Source organism: Thamnophis elegans, chromosome 5, assembly GCF_009769535.1.
Source record: "Thamnophis elegans isolate rThaEle1 chromosome 5, rThaEle1.pri, whole genome shotgun sequence".
Classification (NCBI taxonomy): Eukaryota; Metazoa; Chordata; class Lepidosauria; order Squamata; family Colubridae; genus Thamnophis; species Thamnophis elegans.
The window spans coordinates 33,489,608-33,511,261 of NC_045545.1; the positions used below are offsets into that span (position 1 = coordinate 33,489,608).

General features: G+C 46.0%; 1 protein-coding gene across 1 annotated transcript in view; it reads right to left on the reverse strand.

Annotated features, from left to right (window-relative positions):
* The window catches only part of SCP2 (sterol carrier protein 2), a 41,462-nt gene that overhangs the window by 18,648 nt on the left and 1,160 nt on the right, over positions 1-21,654 (reverse strand). The window contains exons 2-5 of the mRNA XM_032217803.1: positions 19,806-19,863; positions 18,588-18,659; positions 17,857-17,988; positions 15,483-15,550 (exon numbers count right to left, since the gene is read on the reverse strand). Of these exons, the coding sequence (XP_032073694.1) occupies positions 15,483-15,550; positions 17,857-17,988; positions 18,588-18,659; positions 19,806-19,863 (330 nt within the window). The remainder of the gene's footprint in view (positions 1-15,482; positions 15,551-17,856; positions 17,989-18,587; positions 18,660-19,805; positions 19,864-21,654) is intronic.

Here is a 21,654-nt window from a genome sequence, read left to right on the forward strand (position 1 = left end):
AGCTTCCGCAATTGCAATAATGGTACATTCCTAACTCCTCGGCAAAGACAGTGATAAAAAAGATCAAAGGAATAGCCTCTCACTAATTAGCTCCACTTCTCTGAAGAGATTACAAGGTTTTTTTCTTATCAACCTTTAAAAGTTTTAAAAGACTCTTTGCTAATATAGAGACATTCCAAACAGAGGTGAATTTGCTGAACTGTTTTGGTATAATGCTAATCTTTTGAAACCTTCCGCAAACTCTCTGCAAAAAGGGAGGAACTTTTTTTTTTTTTTTTTTGGTAAGCTGCACAGCGGGCCAGCAGAGTTTGATTAATTGCTTGAAGAAAAGACATAATGGCATCAAAATTAAATCCTGGGAAATTACCTCCTAGGGCTACGTCCCCCATACCTGGCACAAAGTTGCAGCCTCCACCCTCTATGCCCCCTAGTGGAGATTTGCTAATGAAAGAATTCTTTTTGGAAACGTTTAGAGAATTTAGAGAGCAGAATTTAGAAACCTTCAGAGAATTCAGAGAGGAGATAAAGAATGAGATGAAAGTCTTATATGATAAGTTTGATACTAGGATCACCAAAATGAATGATGATATGATGGGACTTGTAAATGTACTGACAGAATATATTTCTGGAATGGAAGATAACTTAGAGGTTCTTAATGAAGCCAACACTAATTTGACATCTAAAACTGAAGTGGTGGAACAAAAAGTTGAAAATGCTGAAAAACAAATTATTATGATACAGTACAGATAGATGGAGCTTGCATTAAGAGTCAGGGGGCTGCGCGAAGATAAACAGGAGAACTTGAAGCAGATTTTTTCAGAGGCTTTTGACCGTCTGGTGGGAAGACCGGGGTCCAACTTTGACTGGCAGATCGATAAAATTTATCGCGTTAATTCTTGGGCGGCAAAACAGAAGCAACTCCCCCGAGATGTAGTTATATACTTTGCTACAAGAGAGTTCAGAAACATGATACTACAAGAGTCCTATAACACCAGGCTTCAAATTGGCAGACAGGATTTGATTGTCTTGAAAGAAATACCACCTCAAATGCTAAGAGCCAGGAGAGATTATGCTTTTCTAGTGGAAGAGCTCAGAAACCGTCAGATACAGTATAGATGGGATGTGCCATTTGGTATTATAATTACATTTGACAAGCAAAGATATCGTCTCAACTCTGTATGGAAAGCTCGAGATTTCTATCACAAGATTCTGAACGTGGGACACCCTGAATCATCTGGATCTGGAGAAAGACCACGAGAAGGACAAGATAAACAGCAAACCACACAACTATCAGACAAAACGTACCATCTCCTCCTCCCGGAAGGGCAAGGGGTCAGGGAACAAAGACCTAGCCGTATGACTACCAGACAAATGGAAAAACAAGCAACAATGCAATAATCTCAACAATCACCGGCCATCGACCAAGGAGTTACAGCAACAAGCTCAGAAGCTGTGGGAGGAGCCAAGCCAAAGGTTAGACAGGCCATGCAGGAGGCTCTAAAAAAGCTTCAGGCAACCAAAAATGACAACTAAGATTTTGACATGGAATGTCAATGGACTGAACTCTCCACAGAAGAGAAAGAAAATATTTCACTATCTTAAACAGTTCAAGAATGATATAATTTGTCTGCAAGAAACTCATATCAAATCAACTGATCAAAAATATTTGTTCAACCCCAAACTTGGTCAACATTTTGTGACCTCTGCTACGGAAAAGAAAAATGGCATAGTTGTATACTTAAGAAAAGACATTAAGGCTGAACTAATTGAAGCAGATCCCTTTGGAAGATATATCGCACTAGACCTAATCTTAGAAGGGAAAAAGACACTACTTTTGGGAATTTATGCTCCTAATCAACAGCAAGACGGATTTTATAGAAATCTTCATGCTAAATTAGTACAGTGGGACTTTAAGTCTTGTATACTATTGGGTGACTGGAACGGCGTGATTGACACTAAAAGAGATAAGAAGACCTCTCGCCCAAATACTAAAATCCGAGCTAAGTTACCCAAATCTTTTTTTGACATGATGGACGACTTCGAATTGAGAGACGCTTGGCGAGAAAGAAATGCAGAAGAATATGACTTCACCTTTTTTTCTGATAGACATCAATCCCTTTCAAGGATTGATTTTATACTAATCACTAATGATTTACTTTCTAGGGTGAAGAAGACAAAGATTGCGGCAAGGGTTCTTTCGGATCATAACCCAGTTTGGATGGAATTGGGAAGGGTAGTGCAGGCAAGAAGGTCTTGGAGGTTGAATGAAAACTTATTTAGATATGAAAAGTATATTAATGATTGTAAAAAATTGTTATCTGAATACTTTGTTCTGAACATGAATAAGGGTACATCTATGGAATTTGTATGGGATGCAAGCAAAGCGTATATGAGAGGAGTACTGATGAATATAAACAAAATACATAGACATAAACAAGGGCAAAAACGAAAAGAATTGGAAGAGGAAATTAAAGGGAAAGAGTTGGAACTAATATTAAATCCAGGCGATACAAAGGCTAAGGAAGCAATCTCCATATTAAAATCCCAATTTGATATGTTGATCTCTGACCAGGTAGCCACTAGTTTATTATATGCAAAACACAATACTTTTTGTAACGCAAACAAACCCGGCAGGTGGTTGGCTTATCAGATTAGGAAAAAAAGAAAAATTCGAAATGTATCTAAATTGTGTTATAGAGGGAAGGAGGTGTTTCAACAGGAGGAGATTCAAAAGGCATTTCGGGAATTTTTTACAGAATTGTACAAAGGGGACAAAATTAGGGGTTTAGACATAGACAAATACTTAGATAAAGAGAAAATACCCCTAGTTAGAGAAGAGTACAGGCAAAAGTTGAACCAACCAATAACCTCTGGGGAAATCCTGCAGGTAATCAAACAACTAAAGTTAGGGAAAGCACCAGGCACAGATGGCCTGACAGCGGTTTACTATAAAAACTTACAGTTAGAAATGGTAGAACCTCTTAGAGAACTATTTAATAAAATTCAAACAGAAGGTAAAGTGCCCCCATCATGGAAGACAGCATTTATATCGTTGATACCCAAAGAAGATCAAGATATTACCCAACCAAAAAATTATAGACCTATTTCATTACTTAATGTAGATTATAAAATTTTTACTAAAATACTAGCAAATAGGTTAATGGTGGTTATTCAACAATTGATACATACTGACCAAACAGGTTTTATACAGGGGAGACAGATGAAGAGTAATGTTAGACTAATCATTAATGCTTTAGAATATTTGGGAAAGAACAATCAAATCCCTGCTGCGTTCATATTTTTGGATGCTGAGAAGGCCTTTGATCGAGTTAATTGGCAATTTCTGTTGAAGATATTGCAAAAAATGCAGATAGGAGATAGCTTTTTACGGTCAATTAAAGCAATATACCAACAGCAAACAGCTCAAATCATAGTCAACGGAAGTTTAACAGACTCCTTTCAAATCAAAAAAGGTACAAGACAGGGCTGTCCTTTGTCCCCACTATTGTTCATTATAACCTTGGAAGTATTATTGAATAAAATAGGGGCTTGGATGGTCTAAAAGGGATTAAGATTAGGCAGCAAGAATATAGACTCCGCGCTTTTGCGGATGATTTGGTCATAATATTGGAACAACTGCAGGAATCCAGTATGGTTTTAATGAACACGATTAATCAATATGGTCAAGTGTCTGGTTTTAAAATAAATTTAGGAAAAACCAAAATATTAGCTATAAATATGAATACTAAACAAAAGGAAGATCAGGAGGGATGCTATGGGCTGGAAAGAAGCCGAGGGTAAAGATGAAAATAATGCAAGATGTACGTGAGAGAGGAGGCATGAAATTACCTAATTTAAAATTATATTATGAGGCAGTGGCCCTATCCGCAATTAGTGATTGGACCCATTCAACTAATGATAGAATATTGAATATCGAGGGACATGATCTGGTATATGGTTGGCATGCTTACTTGTTATTCAACAAAAAATTGGATAAGATCTTTAAAACTCATATTTTAAGAAATGCTTTATTGCGGGTCTGGAGAAAATATCAACATAAACTAAATGATAAGTTACCCATGTGGGCAATTCCTAGACATGCAATTGAAAACATGAATATAGAACAAAAACACGATAGAACCACTTACAGACAACTTCTCACTTTAGAAAGGGGGGTTCTACAATTAAGATCTTTAGAGGTACTAAAAGAGGAGAAGGTAGTTCAAACATGGTTCCAGTATGGCCAATTATAGGCCAGGTGGAAAATAGATCAAAAAACTGGTTTTGTCAAAGTTGAGGATAATTTGTTTAAACAAATAAGAGATCAAAGCTTAATGCATATAAAGAGGATATATAATGTACTAATACAGATGGATTCGGAAACGGAATTGGTTAAAGACTGTATGATAAAGTGGGCTCAGAATATTGAAGAACCAATAATGCTGGACACGTGGGAAAGAATATGGGTAAGAAATGTGAAATTTTCACAAGCACAAAATTTGAGAGAAAATTTTTATAAGATGTTTTATAGATGGCATTTAGATCCTAAAAAGCTGGCTTCTATGTATCCGAATGTACAGCCTAAATGTTGGAGATGTGGTTCTCTCGATGCTACATATTTTCATATATGGTGGACTTGTCGAAAGGTTAAGGCATTTTGGATAAAAATGTGGTGGATCATGCAAAATATCTTCAAAAGAAGGATAAAATTCACTCCTCAGCTATTTTTACTAGGTATATGTACTGACTTTACAGCGGTAGAGACCAATTTGGTTCTGCACTTAATAACGGCAGCAAGACTGTTGGTGGCGCAATACTGGAAGAAGGAAGACGTGCCTACAACTCAAGAATGGACATTGAAAGTTACAAACTTAGCCGAGATGGCTAAAATATCAGCATATCTTAAAGACCACTCAAATGAGAGATATAAACGAGACTGGAAAAAATGGATTGACTATACACAAAACAAATATGGGACTAAGAAATTCCAGATAGCCTATGCTTAAGATTAGGAATAAGTTAAACTGCTTAAAGTTTGGGTAACAGCAAGAAGCTGAGTCCAATGTAGAGATCTTATTGACTTTCTTTTTTTTTCTTTCTTTAATCTCCTTTGTTTTACTGTATATACTCGAGTATAAGCCTAGTTTTTCAGCCCACTTTTTGGGCTGAAAAAAGCCGCCTCGGCTTATACTCGAGTCAGTGAAAAATTTGCCCGAAATGGAGGAGAAAAAGGGGCGGGGCCATGCTGCTGGGTGACACTCGTGAATGGCCCAGTGCCCCTGTGAGTTTCCCCTCCCTCTGTGTCAGTTTGCCGCGCAGCGCGCACCGCACCATCCCCCCTCCTCACGTTCTAATGTAATGCAGGGCTGTCTTACGATTCCCCTTCCTCCCCCTCCTGCCGCTCTGCAACGATGTCCCACCTCCTCCTTGTTATGGCAAGCAGCCACATAGCGATGTCCCACCTCCTCTGGTACAGTGATCCAATGATAGGAATCACTGTGCCGTGTGTCATAGGAGGCGGGACATCGCTCCCGCGGCTGCACGGGACATCATCATCACAGCGGGACATCAGCATCATGAGGTGAGTGAAGTATTTCATTGAATACACCGCTAGTTTACTGTTTTTCTTTGAAATAAATATTCAAAAACATTATTGGTATCTATTTTTACTTTTGAAATTTACCGGTAGCTGCTGCATTTCCCACCCTAGGCTTATACTCGAGTCAATAACTTTTCCAGTTTTTTTGTGGTAAAATTAGGTGCCTCGGCTTATATTCGGGTCGGCCTATACTCGAGTATATACGGTATCTATGTGTGCTGTGAATACCAAGCTGTGAGAAACACATCCTCCACAGGAAAAAAACAAAAAACCCTGCCTCATCAATCTGATCACATCAGCATTATCCAGACTCCTGATCCTGGGCCAGGCTTATCCTGGGCCAGGCTTACTCAAAAGTTGGCTTCCCAGTAAAGAAGCTCAAATATTTTTGAGGCATTAAAGTTCTCTTCTTTCACCATTCTCTTTATTCTTTGAGGATACCTCTTTCTTTTTGTGGGCTAAAGCAAATGACAAGGTGCTCCAAACTTTGCTTCTAACTCTACATCCGCCATTTACACAGTGTTCCCCCCCCCTTATTTTTAGCCGGGCAGAGATCAATGTTTTGGAACTCCATTGCTCTGTCTCCTCCCACTTGATTTCCCAATGCTTCCAGAAAAACCCAGATATAGGCTGAAAGCCTGACAGAAACTCCAAACCACTGTTTACCTAGTAAAAGCCTTGAAACTCCAATGAAAGAGGATTCCAGTAGACCAGAAAAAAATTGCCTTCTTCTTTCTGCCCCTTTCAGTTTCAGCCATAGCCAGGGGTGGGCTTCAAAAATTTCAGCAACGGGTTCTCTGCCCGTTTGCTGGGTGGGCGTGGCCATGGTGGGTGTAGCCTAGTCGGCCTCCTACACCATGGCGGGGAGCCGTTTTCACCTTCCCCAGGCTCTGGAGGCTTTCCTTGAGCCTCTGGAAGGGCAAAAACTGCCTTCCCCAGGCTCCGGAGGCCAGAAACCAGCCTATTTCCAGTCTTCTGGAACCTCCAGAAGGCCTGTTTTTCCCCCTCCCTGAGCCTCCACACAGGTCCTGCACCTATCTCGCATCCAAAATGGGCCGCGTGGAGACTCCTGGGAGGGGAGAAGAAGGGCAGGGTGGAAGGGTTGGCATGGGGTAGAAGGGGTGAGCCAGGGGTGGCACTGTTCCCTGTTCGTGTTCTTGCTATGCTGTTGTGTTAACAATAAAGTTACTTGTTGAACCTCTCCTCAGTGCCTGAGTACTTAAAACTGGCGACGAGGATGAGCGACTCAGACCCCATCCATGTCCCTGCCATGGCTCCGGCTTCTGTCTTCGCCGCATTCCGCCCTGAGGCGGAATCGTGGGATGCATTCCTGGAATGCTTTGAAGTTTTCTTACAAAGCCCACGATCTGACGGAATTGTCTGAGGGAAGGAAGAGGGGCACCTTCCTCCACTACTGCGGGCCTGAAATGTTTGCCACTGCCTGGGCTCTTTCCACACCGACGCCGGTGCATACAATGCCCCTAGACATTTTGATGGCCAGGCTCAAGCTTCACTACGAGCTGACACCATCCCGATACACCCGTCGTCAGTTCTTCAGGCGGTGCATCCAGATCGAGGGCCAATCCATCAGCCAGTATGTGGCTGCTCTGAGGACTGCCGCAATCCGCTGCGAATTCGTGCATATAGAGGATGGCCTCCTGGAACAATTCATCTACAGTCTCCTCGACATCAACCTTCACCGCCACATCTTGTCCCGCGCCGAACTGACCATGAAGATCACGGTGGACGAAGCCCGCGCCTACGAGATGGCTGGCCAATCTACCCTGGATGTCTGTCGGTATCCCCCGTAGGCTTTGCCCTCGCTGCCTCACTCCGCTGTCAACTGCCAGATGGCGGCCGAAGACTTCCATGTGGAGTTTGAGTCCTCCGTCGACCGCCTCAAGACAACGGCCATTCGGGATGGCGGCACCTGCCTCAGCTGTCACTCCAAAGCTTTCCGCACGGCCCTTTGCCGCAAGTGCGGGAAAAAGGGCCACATTGCAGCCGTCTGCCGCTCGACTCCTGCCGATCCTCGCAACCCAAGGGCTCCTCCTCATCCTCCTAGCCACCGGCCTGCCTCGGCTTCTTCGGCCACCCGCCTGGGGTGCTACGCTGTCTCCGACCCAGAGGCTCCGCTTCCTGACTGGTCAACTGACTCCACTGCCTCTTCTTTTGGGGGCCGGGGTAAGATGCATCTCTGCGTCTTCCTCGCCGGCCGCCCCTGCTCTATGGAATTGGACACTGGCTCGGCCCACTCGATCATGTCCTGGGACACTCTCAAAGCCTTGCTGCCGCATCTACAGCCTAGCCAGCTATCTCCTGCCACCTGTCATCTGCGGGACTACCAGGGGAATCCTATCCCCATTCTGGGTTGTGGGACCTTCCTTGTCCAGTATGGAAAGTTTAAGGGTCCCTTGCCCCTCTTGGTTGTCCGCAGCCCCCTAGCTTCCCTTCTGGGGCTCGAATGGTTCCGAGCCTTCGGTCTCTCTATCGCTGGCATCAATTCCCTGTGTTTCGCCTCCTCTCTTGATTCCCTCCTCTCCGAATTCTCTAACGTGTTCTCTGATGCCTTGGGTTGTTATAAGGGCACCCCCATCTCCTTAAATTTGGACTCTATGGTGGCTCCCATCCGCCTTAAGGCGAGACGGGTTCCCTTTGCTCTCCGGGCTCGGGTTGACCCAGAGCTGGACAAGCTGATCGCACAGGGCATCTTAGAGCCCGTGGATCACTCCCCTTGGGAAACCCCCATAGTGTTGCCTTTAAAGTCCGATGGATCCCTGAGGATGTGCACGGACTATAAGACAACTGTCAACAAGGCCCTGCAGGCACACCCCTATCCTGTGCCAGTTGTGCAACACGTGTTGCACACCTTGGGCCAGGGCAAACTCTTTGTCAAGTTGGACCTGGCCCAAGCTTACCAGCAGCTGCCCGTGGATGAGGCCACCGCGGTGGCCCAGACCATAGTGACACACCGTGGTGCCTTTAAATGCCACCGACTACAATTCGGCATCAGTGTGGCTCCTGGCATCTTCCAGGGCTTAATGGAGCGCTTGCTCCATGGCATCCCTGGGGTCACGCCCTATTTTGACGATGTCCTGATTGCCACAGCCGATCAATCAGGACTCGTCAAAACACTTCAGGCGGTGCTGATGCTCTTTAGAGCCGCTGGCCTTCACTTAAAGCGTTCTAAGTGTCAGCTGGGCGTCCCCTCCATAGAGTTCTTAGGCTACCTCATAGATTCCAGAGGAATGCACCCTACTCCCACCAAAATTGTCTCCGCCCCCACCCTCTCCTCCAAGGCGGAGCTCCAGGCATTCCTGGGTCTTCTTAACTTTTATGCCGCCTTCATCCCTCATAAGGCTTCTGTTGCGGAGCCTCTTCACCGCCTGCTGGATGCCTCTGCCCCTTGGATTTGGACGAACCGTGAGGCCCATGCACTCGCGGCTATCAAATCCCTCTTGACAGCTGCCCCCGGGCTCGTCCAATATGACGAGCATCTTCCCCTCCTCCTCGCCTACGACGCCTCCACTTTCAGTGTCGGGGCTGTCCTGAGCCACTCGTATCCCGATGGCTCTGAAGCCCCAGTTGCATTTTACTCCCACACCTTGTCCAGGACTGAGTGCAACTACAGCCAGCTGGACAAGGAGGCCCTTGTGGCCGTTGCAGGGGTAAAACGCTTACATCACTACCTTTATGGCCGCCCCTTCACCCTTCACCCTACTGACCGACCACAAGCCCCTTCTGGGCATTCTGTCTGGGGACTGGCCCACCCCTCCTATCCTCTCACCACGCATGGGCCGGTGGTCGGAGTTCCTCGCCTCCTACACCTATTCCCTCCTCTACCGCCCCGGTAAACAAATGGGCCAAATAAACAGAGCCGAAGCTCAGGAACTGAAGTGAAGATTACAAGATTACAACTAAGGGATGCAAGAACAGCATAGGGGGTCTGGAGAAGCAGTTAACCGAGGACTGGACGAAAGAATGCTGCCCTCGGACAACACTGCTTTTCGGACAACGACGCCTACTCCGACCGGCGCGGCCTGGCCCCCGCTACCTCAGAGAACGGGGTACCTGTGCCGGTGTGCCTGTGTGCCTTGGGACCGTGCGGCTGGCCTCCTCTGCCGCCGCCGCTGCTGTCCCGGGCGGGCCTCCTTTTCTTCTTCTCTTCTTTCGCTTCTTGGACATCACCGCCGCGGGGCCTTCTTTGCCCATTGCTCTGGCTGCTGCGGCCTCAGCTCTTTGGACACCACCTCGGGACTGTGCGGCCAGCTTTCTCCGCCACCGCTGCCATCCGCTGCTATCCCGGGCGCGGCTTTTCGGATGGCGCCGCCTTCTCCGGCCACCTTGGCGCCGCCATTTCAGGGAGCCATTTGGCAAGCGGGCCTTCGGGAAGGCCTCCGGGCTGCTCTGTGGTGTGGGGCCCCCGTGGAGAGAGAGGACAGGGGCGAAGAGGACGGGGAGCCTGCCCCCTCAACTATCGCCAGCTGTCCCAGCCACCTCAGACTTCCTACACTGCTTCCAGGCCCCGCAGGGGAGAGGAGCGAGGAACCCCTCCCTTCCACATTACCACCGGCTCCAGCCGCCTCGGACTCGCGCTGACCGCTTTCTTGTGGATTTAAGAACTGTGTTTTTAGCTGGTTTGTTGAGAGTATGAATGTATGAATGTAAGAGAGAATGTGCCCACTTTTAATTTAATCAATTATTGCATTACTGTATTTTAATGACTACTGTGGGGTGTGCCTGAGGAGAGTGCTTGATTAGTGAATATGATAGGACCAGGAGTGCAACCTGGGGCCCCCTCCACTGAGTGCAGAAGCAGAAGTGGATGGGGGCCCAGACTCACCTCCCGTCCTGGAGTGAATGGTGTGCATGGCCTGCCGGGAAGAATGAGAGCCATGGGGGAGGGAGGGGGGAGGGGGAAGGTCGGAGCATTTCGGTCACGACTGGGAGGGGCAGATATGATGGGAGTTGTAGGGCTAGCCATTACCGGGGAAGAAGGGCTCGCTACATTACAGCGATCCCTTGTTCCGGCCCCTCAAGCTCAACTCAAGGACCTGTTGGCAGAGGAGATCAGGGCCCTGGTCTCAGGTTGTTGTTGCTAAACGCCCGGTCTGTTGTGAACAAAGCTCCCCTCATCTGGGATTTAATATCAGACGAGGAGGCAGACCTGGCATGTATAACCGAAACCTGGCTGGGCCAAGAGAGAGGAGTCCCACTCTCAGAAATGTGCCCAGATGGGTTTCAGGTGCTCCACCAACCATGACAGCAAATAAGGGGTGGGGGAGTGGCAGTTATCGTCAGAAGGTCATTAGTTCCTCGCAGGATCCCTGCCCCAGAGATTGTGGGGTGTGAGTCTCTCCTCTTGAAGTTGGACTTAGGGGGTCAATTGGGCTTGTTCTTGACGTACCTACCTCCCAGCTGCGTCACGACAGCCCTGCCTGTGCTGCTAGAGGCAGTAGCCGGGTTGGCGGTGGAGTTCCCCAGACTAATGGTACTGGGGGACTTTAATCTGCCGTATCTTGGTGAACATTCAGATGGAGCACAGGAGTTCATGGCCTCCATGACAACCATGGACTTGACCCAAGTAGTTCAGGGTCCAACTCATAGAGCAGGACACACGCTCGACCTTGTATTTCTCTCGGGGCAGTGGAGACGTGATCTTGAGTTAAGGGGAATAGAGACCTCGCCCTTCTCATGGTCAGATCACTCCTTGCTGAGGCTTGACTTCAGGACGCTACTCTCCCATTGCAGGGAGGTGGAGCCGATTAAGTGGTTCCGCCCCAGGCGCCTGATGGATCCGGAGGGATTTCAGAGGGAGCTTGGAGAGATACCTGACTCCCTTGTCCGCAATCCGATCGAGTCCTTGGTCACTGCCTGGAATGTTGCGGCGGCTGAGGCACTGGATCGGATTGCGCCTTTGAGGCCTCTCCGCGGCAGTGGATCCAGGAGGGCACCTTGGTTTACCAAGGAACTCCAGGAAATGAAGCGCCAAAAGAGACGTCTAGAGCGACGCTGGAGGGCTAGTAACTCTGAATCTGATCGAGCACTATTAAGAGCCTTTATTAGGACTTACCTAGTGGTGATACGGGTGGCAAAATGTACACATTTTTCTGCTCTTATTGCGTCCGCGGAATCTCACCCAGCCGCCCTGTTTAGGGTGACCCGCTCCCTCTTGAAAGGTGAGGAGGTGGGGGAACCCCTGCAGGAAGAGCTGAGGAGTTCATTCAGTTTCTGTCAGATAAAATCACTCAGATTCGGACAGACATGGACTCCGCTTGGGCAGTACCAGCCGAGATGCCGAGGGCTAGTCTTAATCAGATTTGCTGGGATGAGTTCGAATTTGTCACCCCTGAGGAAGTGGACAAGGCCATGGGAGCGATGAGTGCCTCCACCTGTTTACTGGACCCGTGCCCCTCCTGGCTGATTTCGACCAGCAGGGACACAAGGTTGGCTCCAGGCAATTACTAACGCATCTTTGCAGGAGGGTTTTTTCCCACAACCATTAAAGGAAGCAGTGGTAAGACCCCCTCCTCAAGAAGCCTTCCCTGGACCCAGCTATCTTGAAAAACTATCATCCTGTCTCCAACCTTTCTTTTCTGGGGAAGGTTGTTGAGAAGGTTGTGGCGCTTCAACTCCGATGGACCTTGAATGAAGCTGATTATCTAGACTCCTTTCAGTCCAGTTTCAGGCCTGGGTACAGCACGGAAACCGCTTTGGTTGCCCTGACCGAGGATCTCTGGCGGGCCAGGGATAGAGGACATTCCTCTATCCTGGTGCTTTTTGACCTCTCAGCAGCCTTCGATACCATCGACCATGGTATCCTTCTGTGATGCCTGGGGGAGGTGGGAGTGAGAGGCACCGTTTTACGGTGGTTCTCCTCTTACGTCTCTGACAGGTCGCAGTCGGTGTTGGTCGGGGGGCAAAGGTCGACCCCTAGGCCCCTCAAATGTGGTGTGCTGCAGGGGTCGGTCTTGTCCCCCCTCCTATTTAACATCTACATGAAGCCGCTGGGTGAGATCATGCGACAGCACGGGGTAAAGTACCACCAATATGCAGATGATACACAACTGTATCTTTCTGCCCCGTGCCAGCTCAGTGTAGCGGCCGACGTGATGTGCTGATGCCTGGAAGCTTTAGGATCTGGATGGGGGTGAACAAACTTGTGCTCAATCCCGATAATACTGAGTGGCTTTGGATGTTGCCCCAGAAGGACAGCCTAGACAGTCCATCCTTAACCCTGGGGGGTGAAAATTTACACCCCTCAGAGAGGGCCCGCAATTTGGGGGTCCTTCTAGATCCGCAGCTGACACTGGAACATCATGTGTCGGCTGTGACCAGGGGGGCCTTTGCCCAGGTTCGCCTGCTGCACCAATTGCAGCCCTACTTGGATCGGGAGGCAATTCAAACGGTCACTCACGCCCTTGTCACGTCAAGGCTAGATTATTGCAACGCGCTCTACATGGGACTACCCTTGAAAAGCGTTCGGAGACTTCAGCTAGTCCAGAATGCGGCCGCATGAGCGATATTGGGTGTACCAAGGTACACCCACGTTATACCTGTCCTCCGCGAGCTGCACTGGCTACCAATTGATCTCTGGATGCAATTCAAGGTGTTGGTTATTAGCTTTAAAGCCCTACATGGCTTAGGGCCAGCATACCTTTGAGACTGCCTACTGCCACATACCTCCCAGCAGCCGGTAAAATACCACAGATTAGGCCTCCTCCGGATGCCGTCAGCCAGTCAGTGTCGGCTGGCGGCCCCCCGGAGGAGAGCCTTTTTTGTGGCTGCTCCGACCCTTTGAAATCAGCTACCCCCAGATATCCAGACCATACCCACTCTCATGGCCTTCAGGAAAGCCATTAAAACCTGGCTGTTCTGGCAGGCCTGGGGCTGTTGACCTCATTGTTGAGGTCCAGCCCCGATTAAAATGAATGCATGTGGTTTTGTGATTTTCTTGTCTTTTTTTTCTTTTTCTTCTTTTTTTCTTCTTTTGTAAGCCGCCCAGAGTCCTTCGGGATTGGGCGGCATATAAAATTTCATAATAAATAAATAAATAAATAAATAAATAAATAAATAAATAAATAAATAAATAGGGCATGCGGACGCCCTCAGCTGCTGCCCGCTGCCCATTCCTGTGTCAGATCCCGTCCCTGCGGCATCTGTCATCTTGCTGACTGACGAGCTCGCCCTCCCTCTCTCCGCGTCCGACATTGCCCACGCTTCCCGGTCCAACCCCCTCCTCCAGAGAGTCCTGGATGCTGTCCGCCGGGGCTGGGCGGCAGACGCCTTCCCGAGTTCCTGCCATTTTTCCTCCGCCGGGATGAACTGTCCATCCTTCAGGACTGCCTCCTCTGGGGCTCCAGGGTCGGCGTCCCTGTGGCCCTCCACCAGCAAGTGCTCCGCTGCCTCCATGAGGGTCACCCTGGCATAGTGCGAATGAAGGACCTCGGTCGCAGCTACGTCTGGTGGCCCTCCATGGATGCGGACATTGCCGCCTGGGTCCAGCAGTACCCACCGTGCCAGGTTGTCTGTCCAGCTCCTCCCTCTGCCCAGGCCTGGGAATGGGACACCCCCTCCGCCCCGTGGAGCTGCCTCCACCTGGATTTTTTCAGCCCCATTGCCAGCCGCACCTTCCTCCTAGTGGTGGACGCACTTTCTAAATGGGTTGACATCTTCCCCATGCAGTCCACCACGTCCGGTGCCACCATTCAAATCCTAGACACCCTTTTTACAACACACGGCATCCTAGACGTCATCGTCTCGGACAACGGCCCTCAATTCACCTCCGCTCCCTTCCAATCCTACCTTGCCAGCCTGGGCATTCGCCATGCACTGGTGGCCTCCTACCACCCTGCGGGCAATGGCATGGCGGAGTGCGCCGTCCGCTCGGCCAAGGAGGCCCTTTCCCGTCTCTCCCACCTTCCATGGCCAGCCCGTCTCCGGACATACCTCCTGGCCCAGCACACCACCCCCTGCCAGGCCTCCGGCAAATGTCTGGCTGAGATCCTTATGGGCCGCCGGCTCTACACCACTCTCGACCCGCCTGCACCCCTCCTTCGCTCTCACCGCCTGCCCCGTCCGCGGGCCCCCTTGGTCTTTTCTGGTGGGGGAGGGGGTCTTCGCACAGAATTACTCCGGAGACCCTAGGTGGCTGCCGGGGGTTGTAATAGAACTAACTGGGTCCTGCCCTTACAAGGTCCAGCTCAACGACGGACGACTTCGGTGGCGCCATATAGACCAGCTGTGGTGCCACCCCAACTGGCCTCGCCATCATCACAACCACAGCCGGGCCCTGCCTGCCAGACGGCCACTCAGCAACACCAACTGCAGCCAAACGCGGCTCACCAGTTTCGAACTGTTTTTCCCGCTCCCCTCTGCCACGTGCCTCCCGCTGTCGACCAGCCGGACACTTACCTTTAAACATTTGTGCTCATCCGGGGGCCGGGCCTTCATCTCCACTGTGTCACAGCAACAGACCTCCGATGACGACGGACACTCCTTTACCAAGGCATTCTCAGTGCACGCGCAGAAGACCCCCGTATCTAAATGATTACGCATGCGCAATCTGGGGGAAAGGAGTGTTGCGTCCTCCCGACGCAGCTGGCAGCTGCAGCCAGAGCCAGAAGCAAGCTGATTGGCCCTGACGCGTCTTCCGGCTGGCGGGAGAATTGCGTGCTGCTGATTGGTTCCCCGCCTGACAGCTGTCAAGTATAAATAGCTGTCAGGCGGGCACTGTTCCCTGTTCATGTTCTTGCTATGCTGTTGTGTTAACAATAAAGTTACTTGTTGAACCTCTCCTCAGTTCCTGAGTACTTAAAACTTTCAAATATGCCAAGGTATACAAAACATTCTTTTCCCACATAGCAAAGACTTCAACACTCACCTGAGAGGCTGAAAGGGATCCTGTTGCCATCTTTTCAAATCCAAGAGCCAATACACAGTTAGCCAAACCTTGAATACAAAAATTATTGCCTAATTATGTTTTAAGCTTTAATAAAGAGTTTAACAGAAGTTAGATCTATTGGTAGCTTTCTAAATAATCGGTAGGAGATAAGCAAGGATTAATCACCTTCCCCCCCTGCTGCCCAAAATTTAAGTGCAGAAAAAAAGAGCTTGGATGACCAGGAGTGGATTTAGAATTTAGAGTTCCATTCACTGTGAACCATCACAACAAATTCAAAGCTCTTGTTCCCCCCTTTCCCTTGTCTTTTGTGAGCTGCCCGGAGTCCTCCGGGAGTGGGCGGCATACAAGACAAATAAATAAATAAATAAATAAATAAATAAATAAATAAATAAAGCTCAGAATTATGTGTATTAAGTTTATGCTGTGAGAAGACAATATGGCAACTCATCTCTCTTAAACCAGTTCAATTAATTTTCAGTTTGACGCAAAAGTCTGGTATCTAGCTACCCACCTTTTCAACTGCCTTAAATGCCTCCAGGTCCAAATTGGAACAAGAATGTTCTTAGAAATAAAGTTCAGTAACAGTCAGAGACCAGGCCTTTTTGCTTGAAAGCTCTTGTTAACCCTTTTCCCTGGATGAGACTGTCACTCAAAGTTGTCTTTCACAAATGAAGAGGGGGGATAATCCTAAGAAACACTTATCAGGGAGATCAAGGAAGGGATTGCACAAGGGTACATGGAAAGCCTGAGGGAAGAGAAAATGGAAACCTATAGCTTCTGTGGCAACAAGCATGGGAAAGTGCATCCCGAGTGAGGTTAGGTACTGTTGTATTCTGGGAGCACATTGAAAAAGAGAGGCATTTTTGAAGAACAGATCAGAACAAAAGGATGGGCTTATGATCTTTGACTTAGCCCCATCTCTGTCTCATTTTTTAGCTTCATGGTTCTGTGAAATATGTATGTCACAAGTAGCCATATCCAATCATTTTATGATGGCACCTGCAAGACATCTTCAAATCTCTTATTAGCTTTGAAATGTTGAAGATACTGTATATCTCTTTTTCTCTACTTGAGAAATATCAGGGCACTGATAATAATAAACAAAACAGATGCCACAAGGTATGCCACAAGGTGGCTAAATTTGGGTAGCTAGGGACATGCATAACATTTAGGGGAGGGCTCAGAACCACTGGGCAAGATCCATATGTACTCGTATGTAAGCTGATATGTGGATAAGCCAATCCTTGATTTTTAAAATAAAAATAAAAAAGATGTGCCACCTGCAGATAAGCTGAGCTACGTTTTTCATGGTATTTAGGTTAAAAATTCAACGGTCGGCTTAGCTGCAGGTAGATTATGTTTATATGAGATGCACGGGTACTTTAAAAAATACTAGACGACCTATGCCTTATTGGCTGATTGCTTCAGAGATATTTTCTTACCTATACACAGTAACCGAGGGTAAACAAAATAGCAGTGGGAGCAGGAGTGATTTCCAACTTCCTGCCAGCTTCTCCATCAAATTTCTTTGTGTGAATTTGGCAGGGAGCATCAAAAATTTCTCTTCCATTCCTTTTTCAACAGGCAGGTAAGTGGCTAAACGCAGGGAAATGGAGCAAGGGATTGCAAACTGGCTGTGAAACTGTCACAGAATGTTGAAAATGAATATGACATTGCCATAATCGCAGCGTTCGGGGGTCATGGATCTCAGATTTTGGACACATTCTTTAAGTTAGTCCATTTAAGGTACACTGGTTCAAAAATAGTTGCCCTATGATGCACTGTTTTGCCCAGTTAAAGGTCATGACAACAAGAGTTATAGTAATACAGATTACTGTATATACTTGCAGATAAGCCTATAGATAATCCAAAGCCAATTTTCTGGATGTATTTCGGTATCTAAAATTTTCAGTTTATCCACAAATGTATACAGTATATCCTTATATCCAGTATACCTATGTGAATGTTGATTGAAACCAAATTGTTTCAGCTTTTGGATTTGAATATTATTGAAAGTCTGAGATTTCAAACAAGCAAGAAGACCTAACAAAATTTCTAAGATGAAAAAGTTCTGCAAGGAAAAGTGGGGAAAAATCCCAAAGCAAGAATGAATGAAAACTTTTAGAAACAGTTATGTCTTGCAAAGGACTCTCACAAAATACTAATTGAAAGCATGCCTATAAGTCTGCACATACTATATTCGTACATTTCTTATTTTGTAAAGATTGTACATGAACAATGCATTCAAAGATGCAGAAAAATACCATGTTTAATTCAGTACAACTTAGAGAATGTGCCAGCTTCTCTCCTGATCAGGGGTTAAAAAAAAATTGTATTAGCAGATGTAACTTACCTCCTTTTATTACTTGTCCTGCTAGAAACAAAGCTGTTGAACCAGTAGCACAATTGTTGTTAACGTTTACAATAGGGATACCTGTTAGACCAAAATTGTGATAAATAGCCCTCTGCCCAGAGGTTGAGTCACCTTTAGAATAAAAAAAAGACATGCAGGGTCAGTTTTGATAAATACCAACATGTTTTCTAGTCTCTTTCTAAAGTTGCTAAATTTCTTCATGTTAACCTCTAAAGTGAATCATTAATTTTTAGCATGGCACGATGCATGCTTATATGATACCAACGTCCAGGGATTTATTCTGTGATTGCCCTGATTTAGTATGAAATGTGAATTAGTTAGGGACTTTTTGATGGGACAAAAAGGTCCTTATCCCAAACTGTAGAGTCACAGGTAGATTTTTAAAAATACATTCAATTCACAATTTATCTGTATCTTAAACAAGTGTCTTTTCTCCAATAAATTTTAACATTAAAATTTCAAGCCTGCAAGGTTGGGTTAAATGAACTTTCCTCCAAAAAACACTGCAATAAAAATAGCTTCTCCACCATTATCTATTTCACAATCCAATGTACTGATGGAAAGATTAAAGTTGTCAGCAATTCTAGCACTATAGTCTGCCTGCTCTGCAACATCTTGAAAAACACAATGGCTTCTTCTCACGTTTTGCCTCTCATTAGAAGAAAGCCCTAAATACTCAAGAGTGTTAGAAGATTGTGGGCTTCACTTACCATAAACATGGCCTACATATGCCTGCTCTATGAATGAGTATGGAATGCCTGCATCAGCAAGAGCCTTTTGACCTGAACAAGGTTAAAAAACATATTACAAAATCTTGATTAGAAACTTACTGTACAAGCCTGCAAGGACAGTTAAACTGTATGTAAAAGGCCAGATTTCAAAAGTAAAGAGTGTACAAGCACTCTTGGGCAGATTAAATAAACGTCTAGTTTCAAAACTGTGTGTCAATCCAAACAAGGAGTCTGTAGTTACCATAACTTTTGGTTACAGGTAGTCCTTGATTTACAACTGCAATTGAGTCCAGAATTACAACTGTAAGTGGTGCTGGTTGTTAAGCAGGTCATTGTTTGACTGCATCTGGTATTATGACTTTTTGCCATGGTGGTTAAGAGAATGCAGTGGTCATAAAGCAAACACACAGTCATTAAGTGAACACCACAATCATTAAGCAAAGCCACTGTTCCGAATAGACGATTTTGCTGAAAACTGCAAATAAGCACTGGTTTCCAGGAAAACAACATGATAAATCGCAGTCACGGGACCACATGGTACAAACAGCTGTAAATGTATTTAAGGGATCAGCAATGTTTAAAATACATTTACATTTATGCCGTATTTTTAAATAAGTATTTTACAGAGGTTTTTATTGTATCCTGCCCACTCTTCTGAAGCAGAGGCCTGATCTGAAAGGAACATTATAAAATGATAACAATTAAAGTTCACACACAAAGCAATTCTTATTGCTTTTCTTATTCTTCTGCAGATAATTACATTTTCATACCTCTCTACCCCGTTTCCCTGAAAATAAGACCTCCCCGGATAATAAGCCAAATCGGGCTTTTGAGTGCATCCGCTAAAATAAGCCCTCCCCCCAAAATAAGCCCTCTCCGAAAATATTACAACATAGCAACAGCCATGAGGTGACCACACTCGCCGCCTCCTGCACCTCAAAAATAATAAGACCTTCCCGAAAATAAGGCCAAGCACTTATTTCGGGGGTCAAAAGAAAATAAGACCCTGTCTTATTTTGGGGAAAACATGATAGCATAAACAGCTGAACCTTAAACCCCATGGTTTCAAAACATGGCTAATGGCAAACAATACTGTTTGACTGTTTATACCACTGGCTATGTGCCTGGAGCACCAAACAAATAGCACATCTGTTACTGGCTGTGCCCAAGTTTTAAATATAATAGCCAGTATGTTACCTGCTTCCTTTGCCATATCTGGATAATCAAAATTTTTACGACGGCCAGGCTTTTCAAACTGTTAGGAAAAAAAAGCAAATGTTGAAGATGCTTATGACCAAAAAATGTCTTCAAGTCCAAATTATTGCTAGATTTTTATTCCACTTTTTACATATAACTCAAGGTGGTGAACATACCTAATAATCCTGCTATCTCCTATTTTAAAGGGATACAGGGGTACTTTGGGAGATCCTAGGCAGCCTGATGCAACCATACACAACTTAGGGAGGAAGGGGCTATGATATGTGCAACTGAGAGCAAGGAAGCCCGGAGCACACAGAGTGAATATGTGCAAGTACAGGGAGGCGCAAGGAAGGAGGGCCCAACACCATATCCAAAAAGATGGGAGTGACTTATCAGAGTGACTTGAGACCTGCCTCCTATTTTCTCCACAACAAACCTGTGAGTTGGCTTGGACTGAGCAAAAGTAACTGGCCCAAAGTCACCCATCTGACTTTCATGCCTAGGGCAACATTAGAACTCAAAGTCTCCTGCTGTTAAAGGAAACTTCAAGACCAAAACCAAGAAAACAAATAATTAAATTAATACATCTAAAGGACAACTTTCTGCAATAAGATAGTTCTTGACTTTGTGGAGTCCAAAATACATAATATGTGAGACATCTGTTGTGAGTTTTGCCTCATTTTACGACCTATCTTGTCACAGTTAAGTGAATCACTACAATTGACAAATTAGTAATCCAGTTCTTAAGTGAATCTGGTTTCCCCATTGACTTGGTCACAAATGGTGATCACATGAGCTTGGGACACATGAACCAATTTTCAAACATCTGAATTTTGATCACATGATTATGGGGATGCTGCAAAGTTCGTAATTGTGAAAAATGGTCACGAGTCACTTTTTTCAGTGCCATTATAACTTTAAATGGTCACTAAACGAAGTCTTTTAAGGGACGTATGAACACTGTATACAATTGTACCCAAACTCTGTCGCTCTCCTCAATTATCCTGAACCCAGAACATAATTGTTAATGCAATCTGTAATTTGGAACAGTCCATTGACAACATGGATTACAAACCTGCTTACCCGGGTTGCACAATAAATGAAATATTAATATGGAGAGTTCTGAGTGCTTCAGAAAAGGTGGCATTATTAGTCACAGCAACATGGAGTTTTGACTCTAACTTCGGTCTCCCTTTGCAGTGCAGGAACAAGTTGGACTTTTTTTACAGAAAATGTTTAAACAACATACCAAGGATTCTTGAAAAGGAACAAATCAAAACCATGAACATTTATAATAACTTGGGAGCCATACAGGAGTGCAATTTCTCAGTCCAAATGTGATCTTGCAAAGGGATCCAGATCTTTGTTCAAGTTATACAAAAAAAAATCTTATTGAGCAGTCATCAAATCTCCCCTCTCTCGGCACCTCACCAGAAAAAGTTATAGTAAACTTGACCTTTGGATGGGCTTGGACTGGCCCTGCCCTCTCTCATCCTAATCTACCACACAAAGCTGTTCCAAGGATAATGCTATAAACAACTGTAAAAACAAAGAAGTGAGAGGATTTTACTTTTGGGTAAAGACAGAGCCATTTTGGTGCAATGGTTAAGGCACCAAACTAGAAAATAGGAGGCAGGGAGCCTTAGGCACTCTGCTTGTCCAGTTTTGAAATAAAATAGTGAAAAGGGGGTAAAGGTTAAGGTTCCCTTCACACATATGTGCTCGTCATTCCCGATTCTAGGGGGTGGTGCTCATCTCCGTCTAAAAGCCGAAGAACCAGCGCTGTCCGAAGACTTCTCCATGGTCATGTGGTCGGCCTGACTAAACACTGAAGGTGCATGGAACA